Source organism: Ammospiza caudacuta, chromosome 26, assembly GCF_027887145.1.
Source record: "Ammospiza caudacuta isolate bAmmCau1 chromosome 26, bAmmCau1.pri, whole genome shotgun sequence".
In the NCBI taxonomy this organism is placed as follows: domain Eukaryota; kingdom Metazoa; phylum Chordata; class Aves; order Passeriformes; family Passerellidae; genus Ammospiza; species Ammospiza caudacuta.
Window position 1 is genome coordinate 5,549,307 of NC_080618.1, and position 26,763 is coordinate 5,576,069.

General features: G+C 57.1%; 5 protein-coding genes across 5 annotated transcripts; 2 read left to right on the plus strand and 3 right to left on the minus strand.

Annotated features, from left to right (window-relative positions):
- Positions 1-329: 329 nt before the first annotated feature.
- On the minus strand, positions 330-1,994 carry NODAL (nodal growth differentiation factor). The gene is made up of 3 exons (XM_058820301.1): positions 1,700-1,994; positions 564-1,300; positions 330-482 (listed from the first exon to the last, which is right to left on the minus strand). The coding sequence occupies exons 1-3, from the start codon at positions 1,992-1,994 to the stop codon at positions 330-332; spliced, it is 1,185 nt and encodes a 394-aa protein (XP_058676284.1).
- Positions 1,995-2,797: 803 nt separating this feature from the next.
- ASH2L (ASH2 like, histone lysine methyltransferase complex subunit) lies at positions 2,798-11,279 on the plus strand. Its single transcript, XM_058820173.1, has 16 exons — positions 2,798-2,908; positions 3,348-3,417; positions 3,669-3,814; positions 4,633-4,721; positions 5,009-5,103; positions 5,187-5,282; positions 5,434-5,529; positions 5,653-5,728; positions 7,522-7,615; positions 8,573-8,790; positions 8,924-9,091; positions 9,173-9,366; positions 9,692-9,784; positions 9,906-10,004; positions 10,320-10,379; positions 10,758-11,279. The coding sequence occupies exons 1-16, from the start codon at positions 2,802-2,804 to the stop codon at positions 10,863-10,865; spliced, it is 1,809 nt and encodes a 602-aa protein (XP_058676156.1). The 5' UTR covers positions 2,798-2,801; the 3' UTR covers positions 10,866-11,279.
- A 734-nt stretch (positions 11,280-12,013) lies between these two features.
- STAR (steroidogenic acute regulatory protein) lies at positions 12,014-15,335 on the minus strand. Its single transcript, XM_058820289.1, has 7 exons — positions 15,162-15,335; positions 14,190-14,303; positions 13,842-13,969; positions 13,596-13,754; positions 12,607-12,791; positions 12,323-12,416; positions 12,014-12,220 (listed from the first exon to the last, which is right to left on the minus strand). The coding sequence occupies exons 1-7, from the start codon at positions 15,223-15,225 to the stop codon at positions 12,113-12,115; spliced, it is 852 nt and encodes a 283-aa protein (XP_058676272.1). The 5' UTR covers positions 15,226-15,335; the 3' UTR covers positions 12,014-12,112.
- A 3,120-nt stretch (positions 15,336-18,455) lies between these two features.
- LSM1 (LSM1 homolog, mRNA degradation associated) lies at positions 18,456-20,724 on the minus strand. The gene is made up of 4 exons (XM_058820049.1): positions 20,598-20,724; positions 20,385-20,453; positions 19,800-19,915; positions 18,456-19,336 (listed from the first exon to the last, which is right to left on the minus strand). Exons 1-4 carry the CDS (start codon positions 20,641-20,643, stop codon positions 19,166-19,168), a joined length of 402 nt encoding a protein of 133 aa, XP_058676032.1. The 5' UTR covers positions 20,644-20,724; the 3' UTR covers positions 18,456-19,165.
- Positions 20,725-20,835: 111 nt separating this feature from the next.
- BAG4 (BAG cochaperone 4) lies at positions 20,836-25,573 on the plus strand. Its single transcript, XM_058820048.1, has 4 exons — positions 20,836-20,903; positions 22,143-22,382; positions 23,359-23,604; positions 24,315-25,573. The coding sequence occupies exons 1-4, from the start codon at positions 20,856-20,858 to the stop codon at positions 24,801-24,803; spliced, it is 1,023 nt and encodes a 340-aa protein (XP_058676031.1). The 5' UTR covers positions 20,836-20,855; the 3' UTR covers positions 24,804-25,573.
- The last annotated feature ends 1,190 nt before the right edge of the window (positions 25,574-26,763 follow it).

Sequence of the window (26,763 nt, forward strand, 5' to 3'; positions counted from 1 at the left end):
TGGAGCTGCAAGCTCCTGAGAACCTCTGGCTCCTGGTGATTCCCATGGCTGGGAAAAGCAGCTGAGCCATGGCACGGAGCCGTGCCCAGCCCCGCCTCTGTCCCACACAGGGCACCCTCCAGCCCCTTGGCAAACACTGGGCGCAGCCTCAGGGAGGTGCCTGGTGACTTTTCCATGTAGAGCCTGGATCCAGCCAGGCACTGTGGCCGTGCAGAGCTGCCGGGCACCTTCTCCTCCCCAGCTCCTGTGCCAGCTTCAGGGTCACCCTGCTGCTCCGTGCAGCGCTCCTGGGGCATCGAGGCACTCCTGTGCACCTTCCTAGCGGTGCCTCAGTTGCAGCCACACTCCTCGACGATCATGTCCTCGTGGTGGCGGACCACGACCTCGCCCCTCTCGTAGTAGAGCATGGAGAGGGGGCTCATCTTCACCGGCGAGCAGGCGGGGCACGGCACCAGGTTGGGCTTGTAGAGCTGCAGCAGACTCTGTGGGAGACACGGGAAGGGCAGAATACCCCCCTGATGGGGCGAGGGGGTGAGGGGGATGCGGGGGCAGCACCCTCTTACCTGGATATAGGCGTGGTTGGTGGGCTTGAACGTCTCATCCACGGGCGAGGGGCACAGCCCCTCGCAGCGATACGCGTTGTACTTCTTGGGGTACACGATCCAGCTGCCCCAGCCCGTCTGCTCGAAATCCACCATCATGTCCACCCTGCGGCACAGCGGCCGGCCCTGCTGCCGGCCCTGCTCCCGCGGGGCGCCGCCTTTGATGCGCTGTCTGTCCGTCCTGGTCCTGCGCTGCCGCCGCGGCCCCGCGCCCCTCCAGCCGCTCTCCCGCATGATGTACTTGGAGGTCTCGGCCGTCCTGATGAGGCTGTGCTCGCCTGGAGACTTGTCCTTGGAGAAGACGAGCAGCAGCACGCTGTCCGCCGCGTCCCCGCCGCTGTCGGCGTCTCCCGGTGCGGCGGGAGCGGCGGAACCGTTCACATCCCACCGGCTCTGCTGCCCGGCGGGCACGGCCTGGTGCAGCCAGCCCCGCAGCAGGTTGGTGACCTCAAAGACTTTCCAGGAGGCTTGGCTGGCAGAGGGGGTGCCAACCACGGTGCCCAGGAAGAGCTGGTGGGGGCAAGCCCCGTCCGGGCGGCACCGGCGGCGCTGGCTGTGGTAGATGTCCAGGGAGGCGTTGTGGGCGCGGGAGAGGCCGGACAGACGGACGCGGAGCTGGGCCAGACTGACCTCCTGGCTGCTGGACAGCGAGGACATGTCGAAGGAGAGCGACCAGCGGGAGCCGTTGTGCATGGAGCCTGAAAGGCGAAGGAATGGTGAGGGGAGCGGTGCCAGGGGTGCCAGAGCTGGGGGGGACGGGCACCAGCCCTGCCAGGGGAGCCTGAGGGTCGGGAGAAAGCAGCTGGATCCACCTGAGAGGCACCAGAGCCTCGGACAGGGCTGGGATGCCCGGGACAGGGGGAACCGGGGACAGGGATGCGCGGGGACAGCGCTGGTCCCGGGACAGGGACAGTGGCAGTCTCGGGAGGAGGGATGGTGCTCATCCCGGGGACGGTGCTGATCCCGGGGATGGGGTCTGATCCCGGGGACATCAGCACCGGGAACGGTGCCGGTCCTGGGAATAGTGCGGGTCCCGGGACAGGGATGCTCAGGGTCGGTGCCGGTCCCGGCACAGGGATGCCCGCGGCACCACTCACCGTGCGGGGAGAGGCTGAGAGCGGCGGCGGCGGCGGCGCGGAGCGGGGCGGGAGGGGCGCGGAGCAGCTGCAGCATCAGCGGGGGACAGCGCGGCGGGGCGCGGGCCGGGGCGGGGGTCGGTGCCCAGGTGAGCGGTGCCCGGGGGGACGCTCCGGTCGGTGCCCAGGTGAGCGGTGCCCGGGGAGACGCTCCGGTCGGTGCCCAGGTGAGTGCCCGGGCGGGAGCGCTGCCCAGGCGGAGCAGGGCGAAGGCGCAGAGCGCCAGCGCGGGCACGGAGCGGAGCGGGACCCGCATGTCTGCCCGGGCCACCCGCAGCCGCCCTATTTGTACAGCGGCCCCGAGCGCCGCCCCGGCAGCCCCCTCCCCACAGCCCCCTCCCCTCTTCTCCCCGTCCCTCTTCCCATCCCTCCGTCCCTATCTCTGTGCTCCCTCCCCTCCGCCCCCATCTGCCTCCCGGCCATCCCTCCCCGTTCCTTTGCCCTCGTCCCCCGCCCTGCTCTTTCTCCGTCTGTCCTTCTCCCCATTCTTCCCCCGCTGCCTCCAGCCTTATCCATCCATCCATCCATCCATCCATCCATCCATCCATCCATCCATCCATCCATCCATCCCTTCATCCTTGTCTCATCCCTGCATTCCCCCAGTTCTCTTTCTCCCCGTCCGTCTGTCCCTCCGTCCCCACCACCCCTCTCCGTCCTTCTGTCCCTGTGGCCGGGGTTTGGGGGCGGCCACCCCCGCTCTATGCGATGTCACCGCTGTCCCCAGAGCCCGGGGACGAGCGGCCCGGGCACATCCCAGCCCGGTCGGTCCTTGGCGGGCGGAGCAGCACGGGGGGCACCCCTGGCCCCCAATCTCCGTGGCGGGACACCCAGAGAGGCCACACTCGTCCTTGCTGGGAGGAAATACGCTCATTCCTCCCGCAGGACACCGGGACCCGCTCCCGGTTCAGCCCCCGCTGTCAGCCCCGCTCCGGTGACGTCACGGCCGCTCAGAGTGACGTCACACCTCCCCGCGGCTCGCTCCCGGCGGCCGCCAGCAGGGGGCGCGCTCCCGGCGCCCCAAATCTCGCGAGATCCCCGCGCTTCTCGCGGCAGCGGCGCGAACATGGCGGCGGCAGCGGCGGCCGAGGGCGCCGAGCCCCCCCCGGAGCCACCCCCAGCCCCGGAGCCCCCGGCGCCGCCAGAGCCGCCCGCCACCGACGCCGAGACCGGGTATGTCCCTCCCTGGCTGTCCCGTGGGAGCGCCGCGCTGCCCGGGCTCGGCGGGACCTGGTCGCGTTACCATGGGAACGCGGATGGGGGGCCCGGCACTCCGAGACTCCCTCAGCCCCAGTCCCGCCATGCCCCGGGTCCCGACCCTCCGGGGCTCCCTCAGCCCGAATCACACCGGGTCCCGGGGCTCCCTCAGCCCCAGTCCCGCCATGCCCCGGGTCCCGGGGTTCCCTCAGCCCCAGTCCCGCCATGCCCCGGGTCCCGGGGCTCCCTCAGCCCGAGTCACACCGGGTCCCGGGGCTCCCTCAGCCCCAGTCCCGCCATGCCCCGGGTCCCGACCCTCCGGGGCTCCCTCAGCCCCAGTCCCGCCATGCCCCGGGTCCCTGCCGTGCCCCCGAGCGCCGGTGCGGGCTCCGCTCTGATCTCTGTGCCCTGGCAGGGGGGACGCCGCCATGGTCGATGCCAGCGCGGCCCTGGAGACCGAGTCGGCCAACGGGAAGGAGCCGCTGGTAGGTGCCGGTGCCGTGGGCACGGAGGGGTTGGTTCGGCCGGGGAGGAGCATCCCTTAAGGCCAGCTTGGGATTTGCTTCCTTTGCTTCCTTAAAGGATTGTTTTGGAAGTTAAATCTCCAGAGTGGAGTGTACAAAACAGCTCCAGGCTGCTCGCAGCAGGGCCGTGGGTTAGGGGAAAGGATTTATTCCCTCTCAGATTGCTGCCTGCCCCGGGCACTGTTGGATTCCTGGCTCTGCTCCGCTTGCAGGACGCTGCCGGGGATGGCGCTGAAGCCATGGATGCTCAGGGCGGTTCCGGGGACGAGGAGAACGCGCGGCAGCTGGGCGAGATCGAGCTGCAGTGTGGCATCTGCACCAAGTGGTTCACGGCTGACACCTTCGGCATCGACACCACGTAGGTGATGGCTGGCAGGGCCAGCACGGGGCTTTAAAATGGAGTGTTTGGAGTCTGAGCTCCCAAGGACCTGGCCGTGTCCTTGAATAGTTGGTGTGTTGTGTAAATAAAGCTTTGTGATAAAGGCACCCCCGTGAAATACCACTGTTAGCAGTCTGTGCTTTTAGGGAGGGAAGGAATACTTGGAATAATTAATTTCTTAACCCGGTGTAGTAAAGAATAATTAATTTTCTTTCACTCCAAGAAGAACATTGAGGGGCTGGAGTATGTTCAGGGAAGGGAACGGAGCTGGGAAGGAGCTGGAGCACCAGGAGGGGCTGAGGGAGCTGGGAAGGGGCTCAGCCTGGAGCCTCAGGGGGGACCTTGTGGCTTGGCTTTTCACCTGGCATAATTACTTTCTTAACCCAGTGCAGTAAAGAATAATTAATTTCTTTCACTCCAAGAAGAGCGTTGAGGGGCTGGAGTGTGTTCAGGGAAGGGAACGGAGCTGGGAAGGGGCTGGAGCACCAGGAGGGGCTGAGGGAGCTGGGAAGGGGCTCAGCTTGGAGAAAAGGAGGCTCAGGGGGGACCTTGTGGCTCTGCACAGCTCCTGCCAGGAGGGGACAGCCAGGGGGAGTCCCAGGGAACAGGGACAGGAGCAGGGGAGGTGTCCAAGGAAGGGCTGGAGGTGGCACTGAGTGCTCTGGGCTGGGGACAAGGTGAGGATCAGGCACAGACTGGACTCAGAGGGCCTTTCCAGCCTCACAGATTGTGGGATTCTTGAACCTGATGCAATAATTGCACTGTACCCAGCCCTAACAAAGCTGATTTTCCCCCAGGTCGTGTCTGCCCTTCATGACCAACTACAGCTTCCACTGCAACGTGTGCCACCACAGTGGGAACACCTATTTCCTGAGGAAACAAGCCAGTGAGTTTGGGAACAGCTCCTTGGGAGATGTTTTGTGCAAGATCATCCTGGAGGCTTGGTTTTGTCTGAAATCAGTGGGTGGGCTCTGCTGAGACTTGTGGAAAATGACCCAAAATCCCAATTTTACAACCATGTGTGGCTCCTAAAAACGTTTTGGTATTGATTTATGAAGGTGTATAACTGGTTCAGGACAGAATTTGGGAGGTTTTGCAGTTTTCTCAGGGTGATCACTGTGTCTGGGTGTCTGATTTTTCCCCCAAGTGTAATTGGGGTGTTTTGTTTCTCAGATCTGAAGGAAATGTGCCTTAGTGCTCTGGCCAACCTGACGTGGCAGTCAAGGACCCAGGATGAGCACCCCAAAACAATGTTCTCCAAGGATAAGGTCTGGTTCTTGGGGAGCTCACAGCACTGGTGGTGTCAGCCAGCAAGAGGAGGAGCTCCCACAAATGTTTTCTGTTCCTACAGGACATTATCCCCTTTATTGATAAATACTGGGAGTGTATGACAACACGGCAGAGGCCTGGCAAAATGACTTGGCCCAATAATATTGTCAAAACCATGGTAAGGATTGAGGGGAAATCTGTGGCTTTGGGTTTCTGACATCTGGGCTTGGAGCTGCTGATGTATCATTAATAGGAACTACTGGGGTTTAAAAATTGTTAATGAATTTGTTGTGATCTTACCCTGTGTAACTAAAACTCCTCTGTTTTAGTGTAAAGAAAGAGATGTGTTCCTGGTGAAAGAGCATCCAGACCCAGGCAGCAAAGACCCAGAGGAAGATTATCCCAAATTTGGGCTTCTGGATCAGGTATGGGATGGGAGACAGGAGGAAGGTGGGGTCCCACTGATTCCTTTCTGCCCAGTCAAGGGGCAGATTTTGGGTGGGTGGGAGCCCCAGCAGGCTCAGAGTGTTCCCTTTGATCTCCTGCAGGATCTTGCCAATATTGGTCCAGCCTATGACAACCAGAAGCAGAACAACGCTGTGTCCACGAGTGGAAGCTTAAATGGCAAGTTCTTCACTCAGGGGGGGTTTGGGTATTTGGGACTAAGCTGCATTTCCCAGTGCAGTGAAACTGTCCTGTAAACTGACCTTATGCTTATGCTCAGAAAGTCTCTCTGTGCCTTTTTATAGAAAGATTAACTGTGTGTCTTGGGAAGGTTCAGCCCTTTCTTGACTGTGACGAGATAAATCAAGGTGCTCGCTGAAGGCTGAGCTTGTCACTTTGCTCCTAGAATGGTTTTAAATTTCCTCCTTGACTTATTCAGATTTCCTGTTTCCCATCTTGCTGAGGGTACTCAGGGCAGCCTTGCTGCAGTAAATTAACTGTTAATGACTTTATGTATTAATAATCTTTATTAAACACATCCCAGTAGTGCAGGCAGGAGGTTTTTGGGTCTTTTTAAAGCAGGTTAGAGATATCTCAGGTGTGTTGTTTCCATGTCATGCACTGGTTGTTTTTTGTTCCATTTCTGGGAGACTGACAAACATGTGGTGCCACTTCTGTTCTCGCAGGTGGAGCCTCCCTGGGAGGTAAATATTTACCTTTCAGCTTCTAAAACTTAAGTATTGCTGTTTGCAAAGCTTTTCTTGCTCGATTCTCTTAGAAGCCAAAGTCAATCAAAAATGAAAGCGTGCCCTGATGTGATTGCAGTTGGACTTCAATACAAACCAGCAATTCCAGTCTTTAATCTCAGTAGTTAGAAGCTTTTAATTGCCATATTCTGCCCTACTTGACTGATTTAAAGGTTTTATTTATTTATTTTACTCCTATGTTTGTTTTTTCTGTATCAATTGACCTGATGTTGTAGTTTTAATGCTTAAACAATTGGTCTGAAATTTACAGTGCAGTGGTTTGTTGGGCAATAATTGGTTTTTTGGGCAAGGCTGACAAACTGGAGAGCCTGAATGTTTGTCTGCACTGAAATCAGGGAGTGCAGCTGGGTCAGGTCATGTTTGTGCAGAATATGGCATTCCCTGGATGGTTTGGATCCCTTACACTGTAAGGGAGTGCTGGTAATGGAAGAGCTGACTGGAGTTTTAGTTACCACACAAATGTGGTTTGTGAAGGTGTTTGTCTACAGTACATGAAATTTCCATAGTTTTCCTTGTAAATCAGCAGTGATATCTTTGGAAATAGCAAGATGACAAAATGCATGTATGATTTAATTTGTTTAAACCTGCTGATATTAATTTAAGTTTGACATGTAGCTTTTCCCACACTCAGTTTTATTACTGAGTGCTGAGTTCAAACTAATTTGCTGCTCAATCACAGAACTGATTTCAGTAGTACTGAAGAGAAACACCTCTTGCTTTTCATTTTTCCTCAACTCAGGTGTATTTTATTTTGTAGATGGAAATTGAACACTGAGTGCTTTTTGTTGGTTGGTGTCAGTGTTCCTCCAGCACAGGGTCACTGGGTTGGTGGCTGTGATTTGGGCTGTGACTGGAATCCCCAATAATAATAATATTAAAGCCTCTGAAGTGGATCCCAGTGCTGCTGCAGAAAAAGATTCTTAATTCTCACCTGAAAAGCTCAGATTGAGCTTGTTTTGCTGCTCAATCTCCTTTAGCTCCCGCTCTAAATTCAGAGCCCTCAAAAGCTGAGCAGAAGCCACATGAAAGTTGTGGGCTTTGCTGTGCTCGTTGGCAGTGAAGTTTGGTTCACAGCACCTGTGGCCAAAGGCACCTGAGCCCAGGAGCTGCTTTGGTGTGGCTGCTCTGCCCCTCTGTGCCCAGGGATGCCGTGGGGCTGGCACTGGCCAGCAGCAGCTCCTGAGCAGGGCTGGTTTGTGTGTGCAGGGGGAATGGCTGCAGGGGGCAGCGGCAAGGGCAGAGGGGCCAAGCGCAAACAGCAGGACGGGGGCACCACGGGCACGGCCAAGAAAACACGGAGGTGAGAGCTGGGGGCCATGGAGGGCAGGGATGGGCACGGGGGATGGCACAGGGATGGGCATGAAGATGGCACAGGGATGCGTACAATCGCTGGCTGGGGGCTCTGTACAAATCACAGACAGGACAGGACTGCTGGGAACGTGCCTTGAGCTGTTTGATTTTCCAGCATCAGCCTCATTACATGGTTATGACAATGGAAAGATGCCATTAGTTCATATCCTCAGCAGCAGACCAAGAACTTGGTGGTACAACTCACTTTAAAAGTTTTTTGACCAATCACAAAGCAAAAGCACATTGACAGTAGTTCTGTTCAACCACTATAAGCACAGGTACCTTTGGTTAAACAATGCTTGCTGATTTCAAATACAATCCCTGCTTGTGAGCCTTAAAACACAACACACAGAGCTCCATTAAGCTTAAAACTGCCTAATATCTCGCTAGATAAACTTTCTGTAGCTTAGGGAGTTATTCTAGACAAGCATTAATACACAGACCATTGTTCTATTCGTCCTTACTTTTTTACTTTTTACATAATTTTTCTGCTGATTTATTTTATGGCTGCTGCTTAGCTCTAATCACAGTTCTGCTGTCTCTGAGCCCGGCCTTGTGCAGCTTTCCCAAAACTTTCTGATTTTATGGATTCCCACAGGTACCAGTCAGGGACAGTGGCACTTGTGATGCCCTAAGCTGCCTCCCAGCTGTCTCTGCCCTTGGTGGGTGTCTGGGGGTCACTCCTATGATGTCACTGGTGACATCAATCATAGACCTGATTTCAGAAACACTTTTTGCACTGATGACATCATGAGTGACTGATGGGTCACAGGCTATCAGTGATTTGCAGTACATGACTGCGCTCGGAGCGTGCAGCCCCTGAGCACAGGGACAGCTCTGCAGGGGGTGTCCTGGGGTGACAAGTGGCAGCCCCTGGGGATGCCACTGTGGTGTTTGTGTGTTCCAGTGACCCGCTGTTCGCAGCCCAGCGCCTGCCCCCCCACGGGTACCCTCTGGAGCACCCCTTCAACAAGGACGGCTATCGCTACATCCTGGCCGAGCCTGACCCCCACGCCCCCGACCCTGAGAAGCTGGAGCTGGACTGTTGGGCAGGAAAACCAATTCCTGGGGACCTGTACAGAGCCTGCCTGTATGAGAGAGTCCTCCTGGCACTGCATGACCGAGGTACAGAGCTCCTTAGGGTGGGCACTTGTGTTTCCTTCCAGAGGCATCTCAGTCAGAGCTTAAATCCACCTCTGTGTTCACTTGCCTTTTGACATCGCCACGTTAAAAATGACAAGTGTGTGCTCCCCTGCAGCTCCCCAGCTGAAGATCTCTGATGACAGGCTGACTGTGGTTGGGGAGAAGGGCTATTCCATGGTGAGGGCCTCGCACGGCGTGCGGAAAGGAGCCTGGTACTTTGAAATCTCCATGGATGAGATGCCTCCAGACACAGCTGCCAGATTAGGCTGGTCACAGCCCTTGGGTAAATAATCTTACAAAACATTTCTCAGCAGGTGCTCCTGCTGCATTCCCTGTGTTCACCGTGAAGGGTTTGTTTCTGCAGGGAACCTCCAGGCCCCTCTGGGATACGACAAGTTCAGCTACTCCTGGCGCAGCAAAAAGGGAACCAAGTTTCACCAGTCCATAGGGAAACACTATTCCTCTGGCTACGGACAGGGAGATGTCCTGGGGTTTTATATCAACCTTCCAGAGGATACTGAGACAGCCAAATCCCTGCCTGACACCTACAAAGACAAGGTGAGGTGCAAGTTCACTGTTGGATTAAGCATTGGCAGGTGGAAAACTGGAAAATGAGCTGCTGTGCCCCTTTTTGTGCCCATCCTGCCTCTTGATACCTCTGTGGTTCCTGGGGGAGAGGCCCAAAGTGTTGATCTCAAGAAAGCAAAACACTCCAGGATGGGATTGCCCACATCTCCTTTCACCTTCCCCTCCTGGCTCTGAAATCTCTGAGCTGTGGGAGTCACTCCTCACAGGTACTCTGACACCAGGCACGCCTGGCCCTGAGCAGGCGACAGGTAACAGATTTTGGGCTTGTTCCTGATGTTGTTTGCTGCTTTTTTAGGCTTTGATCAAATTCAAAAGCTACTTGTACTTTGAAGAGAAGGATTTTGTGGACAAAGCAGAGAAGAGCCTAAAGCAAGCCCCTGGAAGCCAGGTGAGTTTTTGCTGTCACTTCAACTCGTGCCTGACCTGAGTGAAAGGGAGCAGGCATTAATCTTGTCAGGGTTGCTGTGTCCTGACAGCCACCATCAGTGGGAAAACCTTTCATTTTTCAGATCATATTCTTCAAGAATGGTGTCAACCAAGGAGTTGCCTTCAAGGACATCTTTGAGGGGGTTTATTTTCCTGCTATCTCTCTGTACAAAGGCTGCACAGTAAGTGAGGGGTGTTTGAAAGGGAGTCCCTAAATCCATCAGTTTCACACACCAAGTGTGTTCATGCACAAAGTGTGGGCATCCAGGAGTGTGCCAAGTGAAAAGGAAAGATGGGAATCATTTTAGTGACTCTGGAACAATCTTGCTGTTCACATGTGTAACAAGATTATCAAATTGCTGAAGTAACATCAGCAATGTTTGTTCCTGTTTGCTTGTACAGGGTGTGGAGAGGCTCAGGAGTAGGAAGGAATGAGAATGGAGGACTAAAGAGATTTCCCTGGATTTTTAGATTTAATGAAAATATGTTTTCCACAGGTTTCCATAAACTTTGGGCCATATTTCAAGTATCCACCAAGAGACATCACTTACCATCCTGTAAGTAAAACTGAACTTCGTACTTCATTTGAAAACCTCATTATTTAAATCAAAGATGTTTTGGTGTGATTCATAGCACACCTGTACCTGCCCTTCAGTCTCAATACCTGGACTAAAGGAGCCAAAAGGATTGTGTTAAAGTATATGTAAGGACAGATATCCAAATGAATCATTACATTTTAATTAAATAATAGGTGCTATTATCTTGTTCCTCTTGGTAGATTTTTGGCCTCATTTGTCAGTAAGGGGGCTGAATTGTTGTTCAAGGAAACACTTGGAATTTCCCCCCTGCCAGAACTGTTTTGAGGAGGGAAACAGCCCTGGGCTGTGTGGTCCCTCCTTGTCCAGGAGTGCAGCTCACTGTGCTTCCCCCTGCAGATGAGTGACATGGGCTGGGGGGCCGTGGTGGAGCACACGCTGGCAGATGTCCTGTACCACGTGGAGACAGAGGTGGATGGCAGGAGGAGCCCTCCCTGGGAGCCCTAAACCCCAGCACTGTGGCTTTGCTGCAGAGGAAGCTCCATCTGTGTCTCAGTGATCAGCCAAGGAGCCAACAGGCCGAGGACGGTGCAGCCCTGGCTGGCAGGTGTTGTGTGTGTGTGTGTGTGTGTGTGTGTTCACAGCTCCCCACGGCCCCAGGAGGGTGTTTTGTGCTGCTGGGGGTGTTGAAGAACCTTCTCCCAGGCTGTGACAGCTCAGGACCTGCCAGCTGTGGCTGCAGTGACCCTGTGCTCAGGTGTGTTTGGCTGGTGGTGGCCAACAGCTCCCAGCCAGGATGGCTCTGTTGGAACAACACGGCTGCATGCAAGACTGAAATTTGGGCTTCTGTCCAAACTGTATTTTTTTTCCTCCACAGACTGGAAACCAGTTTAAAAATAAAGGCTTTAACTCTTCTTTTTATTCTTGTTTTTGTCTTGTAAATTGTTACAAATGACATTGAAACTCAAAGTAGCTACACTTTGAGATCTTTTGAGCTGAAGATCTCCTGTGCACAGGAGTTACATGGGGCCTAATGATCATCATTGCAGAGCTTTGGGTGAATAAATAATTTGACATTTCTTATTTGTTGGTACAGGAAAAAAAATAAATTAGAGCTTAACAAAATTAAGTAAGTGGTGTGTTTGAGCTTAGGGAGAGTAAAAGTTGAGGTTCAGTCAGGCTTGTGTTTGCCTCACTGAGGATGTACCTTCCCAGTCAGCTATTAGCCCAGACCTTTAATTGTAGACAGCACTAATTAAAGCTTTATTTATTCATTGAAAGTAATTAGGGAGGGTGGAGTTGGCTGATTGGGCCAGCACATGCTCAGTTAAGCAACTGCAGGAATTAAATTTTTAGTCCTGCACTTACACAACAAGCTTCAATAAATAAACTATTCTATTTATTGAGTGTAACTGTGCATTAATTAGTGGAGTCTGCTATTAAAGGCCTGGCTAATTGAAGTGACACGATTCCATACTTGGTTCCTGAAGGAAGCCCTGCACAGGGTGGTCAGCAGGTCATGGTCAGTAGGCTGTGGTCAGGTGGTGATCAGCAGGTCGTGGTCGTCAGCAGGCTGTGGTCAGCAGGCCCTGGTGGTCAGCAGGCCCTGGTCAGTGGCTCATGGTGGTCAGCAGGCTGTGGTGGTCAGCAGGCCATGGTCAGTGGCTCATGGTGGGCAGCAGGCCATGGTCAGTGGCTCATGGTGGTCAGCAGGCCCTGGTGGTCAGCAGGCTGTGGTCAGTGCCTAATGGAGGTCAGCAGGCCGCAGGCACCGGCCGGGCCAGGCGCTTCCGCAGGTGTTTGGCAAAGTCCACCTGTGTCTGGGACAGGACCTGGTTGATGATGCTCTTGGGCAGCCACCCCTGGGGAGAGCAGACACAGCCTGTGAGCAGAACTGGCCTCCCTCAGTGCCCCTGGCTCCCCCAAAACCCCTGGCTCCCCCAGGCTCCCCCAGCCCCAGGTACCTTGAGGTCAATGCTGAGCAGCCAGGTGAGCCTGGTCTGGGAGGGGCTGCCGGGCAGTGGGCGCAGGACCATGCAGGTGGGACCATTCTCAGCCCTGGTGGGGAGAGAGGCTCAGGTCAGACCCCAACTTGGACTTTCCAGCCTCAAAAATGCACTTTGGGCTTTCTGCAGCAGCTCCTGCTGCCTGTAGAAACCCAGCGACCCTAAGCCTGCAGTAAAACCCTCGTGCCCTGTGGGAATCTCCTCCCTGCTCACACATAACAAGGCTGAGCAGGTGTGGGTACCTTATGAAGCCCTCCTGCTCGGGCATGGCCCCGTAGGTGGTGGACATCCCTGCCAGCACACAGGTGGAGCCGCGTCTCCTGGAGCAGCGCACGCTCACAAAGTCCCGCGGCCCCACGATGTTCCCGGGGGTCGCGGCCGCCTTCTCGTGGGTGATCACCGTGTCCTTGCCAATCTTCTCCAGGATCTGCAGATCAGAATTAAAGCTTTCACTGACTGCAAGCACAGCTAAAAGCTGCCTTTGGCCACCAGGTGTTCAGATACAGGGTCTGACAAAGACTTGACAATGACAATAATTCCAAATACTTGCTGTCGCAGACAACTTCTATGAAAAATCCTTTCCTTAAGATTTTTCCTCCTAAGAAGCCTCAGGAACAAAATGTAAACATTGATTATCTGCTGCTGTGAAATGCAACAGGTAGACCTTTGATTGGCCCATGTTAGATGTTTGTAATTAATGGCCAATCACAGCCCAGCGGGCTCAGGCAGAGAGCCCAACCACAAACCTTTGTTATCATTCTTTCTTTTTCTATTCTTAGCCAGCCTTCTGATGAAACCTTTTCTTCTATTCCTTTAGTATAGTTTTAATGTAATATATATCATAAAATAATAACTCAAGCCTTCTGAAACACGGAGTCAGATCCTCATCTCTTCCCTCATCCAAGAACCCCTGTGAACACGGTCACACTTGCTTGCTCCCAGGTGAGAGGTGTTTTTAATTCCTGAGTGAAAAACTATTCCCTTACTGCCTCTATGATTCTCTGTGCCTATTTCTTCCCCAGTCAGCCCCAACTTCCAGCAGAACTGGCAGCTCCTTGCAGGAAAATGCAAGGTGTTTCCTTACACTTGCATTAATTTCCTGCAGAATTAATCACACAGAAACTGCTCCAGACTCGCCTCAACACAGATACTGCAAAACCCCCTCTGCATCTGCAGCAGGAAATGCACTGAACACAGGCTGGCAGTGACAGGTGTGACACATTTCTCCTACCCTGACTTCTTTAACATTGGGGTTCCAGTCTCCCATCTGCTCCATGTTGTCCACCAGCTCTCCATACACCGTGTCCAGGGGCTGGTCCACCACCACCTCCAGCCGGAACACCTTCCCCACGTCTGGCAGCACCTTGCTCAACACTTTGTCCCCGTTTCCCTGCAGAGGGGAGGGCAGAGTTAGCACCAGAGCTGCTCTCAAGGGGAGGGAGGGCTGCAAGGCAGCACCACAGGGCACAGCACCCACCGCCACCGTCTCTGTCTTCCAGTCGTCCTGGTCCTCCAGGATTCTGAGGGATTTCTGCAGGGCCTCCTCTCCTTGCTTGATGTAAGACATTTCCATCTCACTGAAGGGTTTCTCTTCCAGCCTTGAGCCTGCAGACAGAGGCAGGGCTGAGCAAGAGCAGTGTAATGTGCCAGATGAGCTTTATCCACACCAATACCCTTCTCTGTGCCCAGGGGATGGCGATTACACCCAGTTCCCACTCTGCCTTTGGCTCGCAGAAGCACAGCCCGCCCTCAAGCAGGTTTTCCCCCAGCCTGTGAGGGTCTCTCCCCAGCAGGAAGGAACAGACCCCTCAGGTGTGTCACTTACTGAGCAAGGAGCTTCTCCTGCGCACCTGGTGGATCCAGGTGCTGGGTCCTGGGCTGTGGCTGGCCAGCCTGCTCAGCTCCTGGCTGATGGCCACGGCAGCTTGTCTCCTCAGACCTGGGGAGAGAGCATGTCACCCACCTGGCCCTTACCGTGGTCTTTTCCCCCATTTAAACACACAACATGGAAAAGTCCCTGCTTGTCACCATCTCGGTGTCCCTACAGGCACAGGGAGCAGCTGGCTGCCATCACACTGCCCTGGGGTAGGTGATTCTAAGCAATCCTGAGCTTGGATCCAGCTCCAAACCATGCAGCAGTAAAAGCACCGAGGAGCATCGTGCAGGAAAGAGCATGGAAATGGAGCACAGAAGTACAAAACCCTCACAGCCAGGGGAGTGTGACCCAGAGCTGGTCACAGGGACATGAGCCAGCCCCTTAGTGACAGGGCTCAGGGTTTCAGGGACAGTAAACCACAGAACCCAACATGCTGCAGAGCGGGGAGAACATCGCCGAGGCCCCAGCCACCACTCTGAGGAGTTCGGGAAGAAAGAGAGCCCTTTGTGGAGCCTGTGACTCAACAGGAGCTTCTCTAAAAAACTTGTCAGAAAATCTGACTCTGCCTGTGACAGTGGGGAGAGAATCCCTGAGCCCCAGGCAGCCGGACAGGAGCAGCCTCAGTCCCATCCTGTCCCAGACAGCCGGACAGGAGCAGCCTCAGTCCCATCCTGTCCCAGACAGCCGGACAGGAGCAGCCTTGGCCCTGTCCTGTCCCAGGCAGCCGGACAGGAGCAGCCTCAGTCCCATCCTGTCCCAGGCAGCCGGACAGGAGCAGCCTCAGTCCCATCCTGTCCCAGGCAGCCGGACAGGAGCTGCCTTGGCCCTGTCCTGTCCCAGACAGCCGGACAGGAGCAGCCTCAGTCCCATCCTGTCCCAGGCAGCCGGACAGGAGCTGCCCCGGCCCGCAGCCGGACTCACCGGTCATGTTGCGCAGGTGGCGGTAGGAGATGGCGGCGCAGAGCTTGGACGTGGCTGGCAGCATCTTCTGAGGGCTTGGAGCGTCGGCTGGGCAGTGATAGTGACAGTGGCAGTGGCTGTGCCCTCAGGGATGGCCGCGCTGTCCCGGCGTCCGTCCGTCCGCACCGATCGCTGCTCTGGCCCGGCCCCGCCGTGCTCGGCCTTAAGTACGCGGTGCTGAAGGATTCTGCCCCGTCAGGCGGGAGATAAGCGCCGTCACTGCGGGCCCTCACGGCGGGCCGGGCCCCCGGGCCAAGGCCGGGCCCGCTCCCCGCGCACAGCACACGGGGCCGGGAGCGTGAGGGCCCCGCGGAGCTGGCCCGGGCCCGGGCACGGCAGAGCCCCCATTGAACAGCCCCGGCCCCGGGCACGGCAGGCAGAACGCCCCCGAACAGCTCCGTGATGTTTTCTGAAAAATCCTTTCCTTAGGATTTTTCCTCCTGAGAAGCTGGGAGGCCTCAGGAACAAAATGTAAACATTGATTATCTGCTGCTGTGGGATGCAACAGGTGCATCTGTGATTGGTCTCATGTGGATGTTGGTAATTAATGGCCAATCACAGTCCTAACCCTAACCAGACTGTCTCAGTCAGTCACAAGCCTTTGTTATCATTCTTTTTCTATTCTTAGCTAGCCTTCTGCTGAAATCCTTTCTTCTATTCTTTTAGTATAGCTTTAATATAATATATATCATAAAATAATAAATCAGCCTTCTGAAACATGGAGTCAGATCCTCGTCTCTTCCTTCATCCTAAGACCCCTGCAAACACCACCACAGATATTCCACAAATTGTGGAATAACGAGCCAGGCTGAGACTCTGTGCACAGGAACCCACAGAAAGCTGAATATTAAAACCATTGAGCTGCTGAGCCTGGGGCTGAAGTGAGGAGCAGCCCCCCTACTCCCCAGGCGCCGTTATCTGCCCCAGCACGGCGGAGCAGCGATAATGCTCAAGGCTGAGATGACATTTCTGGCATGAATTACGGCCTGGAGAGCAGCACTCGCAGGAACCTGTGAATTCCAGCTGCTTCCTTTGACGTCAGCCCCTGCACCCTCTGCAGGGAGCCTGACCTTGCTCCCCCATTTCAACAGCGTGGCCCAGGGGGAGGTCACCCCCTCACTACGCCAGCAGCCCGGCCATGGGGAGCTTTTTGTCCCCCCCTGCCTGTCCCCCAGCTTTCCCGAGGTGATTTGAGTCCCACCTGCCTTCCAGAACGCTCCTGCTGCTCCCCAGGGCTGCCATTCTCCACACGGGCCAGGTCAGCATTGTGGGGTTGCAGGGAGGTGCTGCAGGGAGCAGGAGGAAGCCAGCAGCTGCACCATCCCTGTCCAAAACCTTTGCTGGGAGCTCCTCTTCTGTGCTATCCCTGTCCAAAACCTTTGCTGGGAGCTCCTCTTTGCAGCCACGCTCCCACAAGTGTGATTCCCAGGTCATGGCACAGCTCTGGGCTTCACCCACCTGCTCCCACCGCCCTGCACAGGTGGGGAGAGAGGGTTTGGAAGCCCTGGGAATGCCCAGCCCAGAGCTCTGGCCGAGCACACACTGACAGGTCTGGGTGTTGGGGACACCAGAGACACCCCAATATTGTGCTGTGCCCCAGCCCTTGCAGTCCCCCTGCCCTGGGAGTGAGGGCACACAGCCCTGGAGCTGTGAGTGATCCAGGGTTCTTATCCCAGATCCAGGGAGCCCCTGGCTGGAGTGATCCAGGGCTGTTTTCCCAGATCCAGGGAGCCCCTGGCTGGAGTGATCCAGGGCTGTTTTCCCAGATCCAGGGAGTGATCTAGGGCTCTTATCCCAGATCCAGGGAGCCCCTGTGAGAGATCCAGGGCTGTTTTCCCAGATCCAGGGAGCCCCTGGCTGGGAAGGATCCAGGGTTCTTATCCCAGATCCAGGGAGCAATCCAGGGCTGTTTTCCCAGATTCAGGACTGTTATCCCAGATCCAGGGAGCCCCTGGCTGTGAGCAATCCCCAGATCCAGGGAGCCCCTGGCTGGAGCAATCCAGGGTTCCTATCCCAGATCCAGGGAGCCCCTGGCTGGAGCAATCCAGGCTTCTTATCCCAGATGGAGGCGCCGCTCCCAGCGCGAGGCCTCGGCACAAGGACACGCAGTTGTTTGTGAGAAGAACCAAAACAAACCATGCAGAGCCACCCCTCTGGCTCCAGGCTGGAGGGCACCAGCCCAGCTGTGCCCTCAGGAGGGGACACAGGCACACTGTGCCACAGCATGGGAGGAAATGCTGCCGGTGAGCAGGACACAGAGCCCAAAAAGGCAGCAGGAACCCTCAGGGGGATCTGGTTAACTGGGACAGCTCAGCCCCCACAGACCCAGACTCCTGCACAAAGTCACCACACACAGGGCTTGCAGTACAAATGTACAAAATGTACAAAAACCAAAATGATGCCAACCAAAGGCACTGGAGCTTCACCAGGACCTGAAGGCTCAGGGACCCAAGAACCCTCCAACCTGCCCAGCTGAGCTTCCTTCTAGAACATTCCCCTCGCCCAGCCCGTTCCCAGGCTCTGTCAGGGTGACCCTGTCCCTCTGCAGCAGCACAGCCCCATCCCAAGGCTGCCCTGGTGCTATTTGGAGAGCACAGACAGACCAGAGTGCCACAGAGGTAACACCCAATACCCCGATAAGATAACAACAGCAAGGATGGATCCATGTCCTGACCCCCACCATCTCCTTACACCCCCAAAGCCCTGGGCTGCAGAGATGGGACCCCAGCACCAGGCTGGGCAGCCCTTGCCTTCCTAGGCATCTCTGTTATGATCCCCCCTCACCCCAAAACACCCCCCAAACCAACAGCAGCAGCACAAACACCCCCAAAGAGCCACCCCTGCCTGCCAGAGACTTCCCAGCCACAGGCACCAGCTCCATTGATGCTTTTTATTCAGTTTTGTTAGAACAAGAAATAGCATTTCCTTGTTTAAACCTTTGCTACCCCCAAACCCACAACACCCACTCCAGCCCAACGGGGCAGAAACGTTTCTCCCCAAAGGGAGCGAGTGAGAGTGGGCCAGCACTGGCCACAACAGCTGCCAGTGCTCAGCCCCAGCAAGCTGGGCTTGTCCTCTGTCCCCCCAGCGTGGATTCTCCACCCAAAGAACTCCCAGGGGAGCAGCCCTGCGTTGTCCCCGCCGAGGTTTGCCCTTCCCTGCCCACACCAGGAGGCTCCTGGGGCCTGGCAGCTGCCCAGAGCCAGCCCTGAGGCCAAGGACTCTCCTCCCCACGGGAGGAAGGGCCAGGACACCTCGGGGCAAAGCTGACACAGCTGCAGCAGCTCCCCCAGCACCATGGAACAAGGAGGGGCTGGAGCTCCAGGCTGTGCCCAGGTGCAGCAGCTCTTCAGCAGCAGGTAATTAGTGGGTTCAGCTGGTAATTAGCAGGCTCAGCTGCAGGGGAATGGCACAGCCTGGCTGGGGGGGGTATGGCTGGTCTGTGTTGGGGTACAGGGGTTCTGCTGCCCTCTGCGTTGGGGTACCCAGGTTCTGCTCCCTTCCCACAGCAGGATCTTGCCACAGGCTCCAGCATTCTCTCAGAGTGGAGCAGGGGTGCCATCTGTCCCTGCACAGCACACATACAGGGGACAAGAGCTGGCCTGAGCGGTGTTCATCCTGAGAGACGGAACTGCCAGGGCCAGAACACGGGAAAACCATCGAGGTCAGGATCAAGGATTTATTTACATGTCAAGGAAACTCTCACCCAGAGTCATGTGAGGAGGAAAAAGCAAACAAAGCCAAGGAGCAGTGATTTGCCTCCCAAACACAAATGCTTGCACTCCCAGTGCGCTGGGCCCTCCTCATCTCCTTCTCCAGAAGGAGACCAAAGGCATGATTTGTGTACAGTTACCAGCACCACGGAAAAGACAATCTGAAAATGAAACCTGCCTTTCCAGGCAGTGTGCGCCTGCCCAGGGGGGTCCTGGAGCAGCCCTGGCTCCCTGCAGGAGAGGAGCAGCCCCTCAGTACTCATCCAATGTGTCAGCACGTGGCACGGAGAGGCCCCGCTCCTTCAGAGCCTGCACCTTCAGCTTCTCTGACTCCTGCTTGGCCTGCTGCTCCACCCGCTGCTCCTCCAGGATCTCCTCGATGGACACCTGCTGCAGAGGTGTGTCACTCTCCTTCTCCAGGTCCTGCAGGAGAAAGGAGCCTTCAGCACATACAGTCACCTGTGGCCATGCAGCAAGTCCCAGCAAACAGTGGGGCTGACAGAAAACAGAGGTGCTGGAAGTGCTCTGAGGGGTGGGGATGTGGGCAGGGATCTCCTGGGAAGGGGATCCTTTAGCAAACAGTGCTCAGCTCCTCCTGAGCCCATCCCAGACAGTGCCTGCTGGGGCAGAGCCAGCAGGGAGGTAGCAGGCAGGCAGCAGTGCCACCCTCCAGCAGTGCCACACCAGCTGGAGTTGTTCTTTGTCCTTGTGTCATCCCAGAGGAGCTGTGGCAGCAGGAGGCAGCCCTGCCCTGCAGGCTGGCCTTTCTGTGATGGCTCAGCCTGAGCTGCCTCCAATTCCAGCCCAACACAACAGCAACATTTCACAGCAGACAGACAGACAGACCGAGCATAACCCCGCCCAGCAGTGAGATTTGAGCACTTACAATTTCCCCCAGCAGCACCACATTCTCGCCCCTCACCACGAAGATGCCCCGAGGGATGTCGCCGTACTTCTTGCCCACGTGGATGCGCTCCACAGTCTGGTGCAACACCAGGTTCGCTGCAGCAAAACAACGACACAGACACAAAACCAGCGACGTTCCACCGTGAACCGCGGCTGAGCAGTGTCCCCCTGTCCCCTGGCACTCGGTGGCTGCCGGAGCCGGGACACTGAAGCCACCGAGACCCAGCGAGCTCCGAGCTGAGCCCACCCGAGACCCCCCAGCACAGAAGACGATGGTGATGCTCTGAGCAAGGATGGCCGGGAGGATGCAGGAGGAGGATGAACATCACGGGTCCGGGAGGAAGATGATGAACATCGCCCGGTGCTTCTGCCCATCAAGCAGAACCACAGCGCTGGATGCACCCACGGCACGGGGAGCGCCCAGTGCAGGAGAAACCCCCGTGAAGCGCCCGGTCCAGAGGTTCAACCCCCAGCACAACCACACTGGGAAAGCAGCACGGCTCCCTCCTCATCTTCCTCCTCCTCCTCGCCATCCCCGGTGCTCCCCGGCCCAGCCCGGCCGTACCGAACTGGTCGATGCTCCGCAGGTACCCGATGAGCGTCCGGCCGTCCCTCAGCAGCACCAGGTGTTTCTCTACGGGAAAGAAGAGCGGAGCATCGGGCACGGCCCCCGCAGCACCGGGACCCACCGGGCTGCACGGGGAACGCGGAACCGCGGGGCAGGACCGGGGGAAGCGGGATGCCGGAGCCCACGGCGGGGCGGCCCCGGGACACTCACTGTCGATGTCCTGGATCAGGCTGGCCGTGCCGGGCATGTAGTTCATGGTGCCGCCGCGCCCGCAGCGGAAGCGCCGCCATGCGCCGGTGCCGCCGCCGCCGCCCCGGAACCGCCCGCGCCGGGCGGGGCCCACCCGCCGCTGCCCTTTTAAGCCGCGCCAGCCGTGCGCGCGGGGCCGCCGCCGATTGGTTGGGGCCAGAGGGGAGCGGCAGCCGATTGGGCACGGGGCGCGTTGGGGGCGTGGCCCTGGCGGCGGCCATGGAGTCCCGCACGGCCGGGCCGGGCCCGCCCGCGGCGGCCGCGCAGGTAACGGGGGCGAGGGGCGGGCACGGATACCGGGACGGAAACAGATCCCGGGATGGAAACGGCCCCAGAGGAGGGCACGGCCCCGGGGATCGGACACAGCCCCCGAGGCGGGCACGGCCCCCGGGATCGGATAGCGTCCCCGGGACGGAAACGGCCTCTGGAACCGGACAGGGGCCCCGGGATGGACAGAGCCCCCCGGGAGGGCACGGACCCCATCACGGAAACGGCCCCGGGGCGGGCGGGCAGCGCTCAGCCCGGCCGTGCCCCGGTAACGGGCGCGCAGGGCGGTCCCCGGGCGGGCCTGCCCGCAGCCTCCCACGCCCCGCCGGCTCTCGTGGCTCTGCTCGCGGGGCCCTCCGGGCGTGTAACGGGGCGGAGAGCAGCGCGGGGAGGGAGGGAGGCGCTGCACCGGGACGTGTCTGGGGCACTGTGCTGGTGCGGAGATCCCGGGAACCCCGGAGCGCTTTGCGGAGCGGGAGGGCCACGGTAACGGGGCCGGGCATTGCCGGGTCCGGTGCCAGGGCTGGGGGTTACCGGGTCCGTTACCCGCGGGGTTGATGGCAGCTGGGTTTCGGGCTGCCGTGCAAATTCCGTGTGATGAGAAGGGTTTGCCGTGGTTTGGTTTGGTTTGGTTTGGTTTGGTTTGGTTTGGTTTGGTTTCTCCTCTGGGCTGTCAGGATGGTCCGGCCCTTCTATAAATCCCGGCACACAGGTTGTGCAGCCTGCACTGTGGGAAGCAGCTCAGGGTGGAGAAATGCTGCTTTGCCCGAAGGTACAGGGAAATCCTGTCCTTCAGCATCCCCTCTGCCAGGTGGAAACTCAAGTTCCCTACACATCAGTTATGGGATGGATCCAGGTAAATTCTCAGACGTGGCCTGGGTGTGCAGACAGAGACTCACATGAGCTGCAGCTCCAGGAGCTGAACGCTGGCTGGCAGAGCTTGTCTGTTTGAGAACGAGCTTTTCATGAACACTGGCTGGCAGAGCTCGTCTGTTTGAGAATGAACTTTCCTGGAGAGTTTTCCATCTTCCCACTGGTGATGCAGAGCTGGCGTTGAATCCTCCAGGAGCCGCTCACTGTGAGGGGCTGCACAACTCCCCCTGAGGCCAGCTGGTACAGCCAGGTTAGACCAGGAAAGCCTAAAACTGGGGCAGAACACTGCAGGAAGAGCCAGACTCGTTCCTGGATCACCTGTGCCCGTGCCCCATCACCTTCCCTGTGCTCTTCCCCTGTCCCCAGGCGATGGATTCTCCCTATGCCAACGGAGCCTACAGCCCCCCGTACCCGCACTACGCCAGCCTGCCCCAGCCTCGGGGCTTCTACTGCTCGGGGCCCCCGCGCAGCCCGTACCCCCCGGAGCCCGCGGGCCTCTACCGGCCCCCGTCGCCCGCCCCCGCCTGGAGCTACGTCCCCCCGGAGTGTCCCCCCGAGGGCTCGGCCCTCCGCAGGCAGCAGGTGCCCGGCTACTCCCCGCCACAGGTAAGGGCAGGGCGTGTGGTTCGTGGCACGGGTGGCGGGGCTGGGACAGGGGGAGCGGCTCTGGTGGCTCTGAGGGCCTGGTGCTGCCTGGTTTTGCTCTGAGCAAAAGTGGTGGGCAGCCTGTTCTCTGGAGAGCCTGAGCTTTTGGGTCAGGGAAGTGGGAATGGGGCAGACAACGTGAGCTGCTGCTGCTCCATCCAGCTGCCAGGGCTGGGTGAGGGTGCAGTGACCCCGCTGTAACACCTGTCCCAGGGCTGTGTGAGGAGCAGGGCTGGGAATGACCCCCCTGTAACGCCTGTCCCAGCTGCCGGGGCTGTGTGAGGGTACAGTGACCCCTCTGTAATCCCTGCCCAGAGCTGTGTGAGGGTGTTGTGACCCGCATGTAACGCCTGTCCCAGGGTGCAGGGCTGGCAGTGAGCCCCCTGTAATGTCAGTCCCATCTCCCAGGGCTGTGTGAGGGTGCAGAGCTGTGTGAGGGGTCTGTGCCCCCCCTATAACACCTGTCCCAGGGCCGTGTGAGGGTACAGGGTTGGGAATTACCCCCCTTTAATGCCTGTCCCAGCTCCCAGGGCTGTGTGAGGGGTCTGTGCCCCCCCTATAACACCTGTCCCAGGGCCGTGTGAGGGTACAGGGTTGGGAATTACCTCCCTTTAATGCCTGTCCCAGCTCCTAGGGCTGTGTGAGGGGTCTGTGCCCCCCTTATAACACCTGTCCCAGGGCCGTGTGAGGGTACAGGGTTGGGAATTACCCCCCTTTAATGCCTGTCCCAGTTCCCAGGGCTGTGTGAGGGGTCTGTGCCCCCCCTATAACACCTGTCCCAGGGCCGTGTGAGGGTACAGGGTTGGGAATTACCCCCCTTTAATGCCTGTCCCAGCTCCCAGGGCTGTGTGAGGGGTCTGTGCGCCCCCATAACACCTGTCCCAGGGCTGTGTGAGGGTGCAGTGCCCCCCGGTCACTCCTGTTCCCGTCCCTGCAGACCCCAGGAATGCCGATGCCGCAGTATCAGTACGGAGACAGCAGCGCAGGAGTGGCAGGGCAGGGCCCAGTGCCACAGCCCCGAGCCCTGGAGGACACCTGGAGCCCCCACTCTGGTTTTGGGGTGCAGCCCCGCTACGCCTGGCCCGCCTCGGGGCACGGCAGCCTCTACATCTCGGATTCACAGCCAGCCTGGAGCGGCAGTGGGGCCCCTTCCCACCCTCCCTCCTGGGACTCACAGGGACAGGTGAGCTCCTGTTTGCACACAGAGCACTCAAACCCATGGCTGGGATTCTTGTGAAGGGTAAAATGTCCTGGGTGGGTCTTGAAATGGGTCTGACAGGCTTTAAAGTGACTCCACTTTTTTGGTGCCCGGTAGCAGCCCTGATGTGACCGTGCTCACAGGGGTCTCAGGTTGAGGGAAGAGATTCTGTGTTTCAGAGGGCTTGATTTATTATTTTATGATATATATTACATTAAAACTATACTAAAAGGATAGAAGAAAGGATTTCATCAGAAGGCTAGCTAAGAATAGAATAGGAAAGGAATGATAACAAAGGTTTGTGACTTGGACTCTCTGTTCAAGCCAGCTGACTGTGATTGGCCATTAATTAGAAACAACTAACATGGGACAATCACAGATGCACCTGCTGCATTCCACAGCAGCAGATAACCATTGTTTACATTTTTGTTCCTGGTGCTTCTCTGCTTCTCAGGAGGGAAAATCCTAAAGAAAGGATTTTTCAAGAAAGATGTCTGTGACACCCTGATGGGGGTTCAGGGGTTCAGATTCCTCCTCTGCACAGGTGCCCCTTGCTGGGGTGTTGTTTCTACCATAGGAGCAGAGTACAGCTCCCTGTCCCAAGCATCCCCAGCCCTGTTGGGTGCAGGATGAGAGCAGGAAGCTGCAGGTTAAAAGGAAATGCACTTAGAGATGTTTTCTCCCTCTGACTGCAGGACTCTGTCTACAGCAGAGCTGAGCAAAGCCCCACCCAGCACAGTTACTACCCTGATGGCAACCAGCGGCACTCAGGGCCAGGAAATGAGCACAGAGTGGCCAAGGCTGCCCCATCCCAGCCCAGGGTGCAGTACAGTGCCCAGCCCCAGCTCTACGACCTCACCTCACGGAAACCCACGGCCAGGAGCCACGAGCTGGGCTTCAAACCCGCTGAGCAGCCTGCCACACATCCTGCAGCCCTGCAGCCGGAGATTCAGAGGATCCTGCACGTCATGGGCGAGGCCGAACAGCTGGAGGAGGAGGTGGATGAGTTTGTAGGGAAAAAGACAGATAAATCCTACAGGCTGCTGGAGGAGATGCTGACCAAGCTGCTGCTGGAGCTGGATTCCATTGAGACTGGGGGCCAGGACAGTGTCCGGCAGGCCAGGAAAGAGTCCGTCCACAGAATTCAGGCCATACTGGAAAAACTGGAAAGAAAGGGGTTGTGAAAGCACATGAGCCACAACACACAGCCTGTTGTTGAGGTTCCAAAGAGTTCTCTTAAATCTCAGCTCGTTCTGCTACGCACTATTTGACAATGGAATAGCAATAAGCCCTGAGTTAACAAATCAAATCCAACCCACCAAAAAAGCCAGCCCAGAAAGCCCAGCCCTGACAAACAGCTCAGCAAAGGACAAATGGAGGGAGGTTTGAAGCAGCAAAAGTGTTGGATGAAGGTGTTGAAGAGAAGTGGGCCAAGGATGGAGCCCTGTGGGGTTGTGCCCAGTCTCTGGGTGCCTCCCACAGCCACAGCCAGGCTTCAGACACTCCTCAGATGTGCTGCAAGGTGCAGCCACCAACCAAGACTCTGGGCTTGTCCTCACTGCCTGTAATTTCAGCTTCAGCTCCCTTGCCATGAGCCCCGTGTGTCCTCAGAGGGGTTGTTTGGGTTTAGTGCACTCAAGGAGCAGCACTGAGGTGCTGGAGGGAGGGACTGTGCTGGCACATGTCACATCATGTGGTGCAGAGCCAGTGTGGGGTGTCCCTGTGGGCACAGAAACAGACCTGAAATCCCCGTTGTGCCACTGAGAGGAGTGCAAGTCAAGGCAAGAGCAGGGGCAGGATGCTTGGAAGTGATTTCCAGGTCACTTGGGTCAGAATCCCCTGTTTTATGTCCCTCTCCATCCTGTGAGTTGTGCAGCACCACGGGGAGGGAACAGCTCGGCCTGTTCCAGCCTCCTGCGCAGCAACTCACTGCTATGTGTGGCACCTAATAAACCCTGACCAGTTTTAAATGTTATTTTGTAATTGAGATGTCTCAAAGTCTCTTTTTCTTTAAAGAGAAGAGGTGAGGAAGGTTTTGTAACTCAGACTAAAGCTCCAGCCCAGCAGTACCAATGAACAGAACATCTGAGAAGGCTCTTTTGGGGTGCCCTATTGCTTCCCAGGCAGTGCAGATGCTCCAGGAGCCTCCAGCTGTGGCTCTAGGGCCGGTGTGAAAGAGGGTTTGGAAGGGATTTAGGATGCCTGGCCATGCCCTGTGTGCTCCCAGCCAGCCAGATGAGGTCCTGGAGGCAGATCCCACATTCCCAGACAGGGCTGTGGCCACAGGATGACCTTTGGAGCTTGTTGAGATGTGTCCATGAGCACACGTGGTCAGTTTGCACAGCCAGCCACATCCAGGCTGAGCTGGCAGTGAGCTGCATGTCGTGGGACAGGGAAAGGCTCTGCTGCTGCTTCATTCTGTGTCAGGCAGGGAGCAGTTCTGAGCTGTTCTGTGCTTCCAGCCTGGCAAGTGCCTCCTGAGGGCTGCTGGCTGTGCTGGGAGATCAATAATTCACATATCAGAGAGTGCTGCCCTGTCACTGTGCTGGTGAGGTGAGTGCCACCCCTTCCCAATCAGCTGAACCCATCCAGGTAGGATATTCCTGAGCAATATTGCTTGTCCCTGCCTCCTTGGTGGAGGGTTATGTAAATCCCTGGAGAAAAGCCCAAGATGAAGGGGTGGGCTGAAACTGGAGGTTATCATTGCAGGGTGTGGGGATCCCACAGCTCTGTGGGACACCGTGGCTGCCTGGGACACTCCACATCCCTGGGTGGGTTTTGTGTGTTACCCCCAGAGCTGAGCTGGATCAGGGGTCAGGCACACATCCCACACCTCATCCTGCAGGAAGCTCTGCTGTAATAACCCATCTCTACCTGCTGCCTCTGCCTCTTGCAGGCAGGACCAGAGTGATCTGAGTGGGGACCGTGTGACACGGACAGGAGCTGTGTCAGCACCCACTGCTGCAGGCTCTGCAGGGCCTCCAGCTGCACAGTGGGAAGCTGAGCACTCCTGACCCTCCTGTTCTTCTCACCAGTCCCTGCTGTGCCACTGGGACAGCAGTTCCTGGCAGCTGGTTCATCTTGCAGCATCCACTTGCAGCATCCACCCACACCACAAGCCCCAAATTAGAAAGTCTGTCTCTG

Excerpts from the sequence above, each read along its gene's own strand:
- ASH2L (XM_058820173.1), top strand. The coding sequence starts at position 2,802 with ATGGCGGCGGCAGCGGCGGCCGAGGGCGCCGAGCCCCCCCCGGAGCCA. Across the intron at positions 8,791-8,923 it reads CCTGGCACTGCATGACCGAG|CTCCCCAGCTGAAGATCTCT; the intron begins GTACAGAGCTCC and ends GCTCCCCTGCAG. Across the intron at positions 9,785-9,905 it reads AGCAAGCCCCTGGAAGCCAG|ATCATATTCTTCAAGAATGG; the intron begins GTGAGTTTTTGC and ends TTCATTTTTCAG.
- NODAL (XM_058820301.1), bottom strand. The coding sequence starts at position 1,994 with ATGCGGGTCCCGCTCCGCTCCGTGCCCGCGCTGGCGCTCTGCGCCTTC. Across the intron at positions 1,301-1,699 it reads TCTCAGCCTCTCCCCGCACG|GCTCCATGCACAACGGCTCC; the intron begins GTGAGTGGTGCC and ends TTCGCCTTTCAG. Across the intron at positions 483-563 it reads CCAACCACGCCTATATCCAG|AGTCTGCTGCAGCTCTACAA; the intron begins GTAAGAGGGTGC and ends TGTCTCCCACAG.
- LSM1 (XM_058820049.1), bottom strand. The coding sequence starts at position 20,643 with ATGAACTACATGCCCGGCACGGCCAGCCTGATCCAGGACATCGACA. Across the intron at positions 20,454-20,597 it reads CCTGATCCAGGACATCGACA|AGAAACACCTGGTGCTGCTG; the intron begins GTGAGTGTCCCG and ends TCTTTCCCGTAG. Across the intron at positions 19,916-20,384 it reads GCGGAGCATCGACCAGTTCG|CGAACCTGGTGTTGCACCAG; the intron begins GTACGGCCGGGC and ends GTTTTGCTGCAG.
- STAR (XM_058820289.1), bottom strand. The coding sequence starts at position 15,225 with ATGCTGCCAGCCACGTCCAAGCTCTGCGCCGCCATCTCCTACCGCCAC. Across the intron at positions 12,417-12,606 it reads GAGCAGGAGGGCTTCATAAG|GGCTGAGAATGGTCCCACCT; the intron begins GTACCCACACCT and ends TCTCCCCACCAG. Across the intron at positions 12,221-12,322 it reads TGCTCAGCATTGACCTCAAG|GGGTGGCTGCCCAAGAGCAT; the intron begins GTACCTGGGGCT and ends TGCTCTCCCCAG.
- BAG4 (XM_058820048.1), top strand. The coding sequence starts at position 20,856 with ATGGAGTCCCGCACGGCCGGGCCGGGCCCGCCCGCGGCGGCCGCGCAG. Across the intron at positions 20,904-22,142 it reads CGCCCGCGGCGGCCGCGCAG|GCGATGGATTCTCCCTATGC; the intron begins GTAACGGGGGCG and ends CCCTGTCCCCAG. Across the intron at positions 23,605-24,314 it reads CCTGGGACTCACAGGGACAG|GACTCTGTCTACAGCAGAGC; the intron begins GTGAGCTCCTGT and ends CTCTGACTGCAG.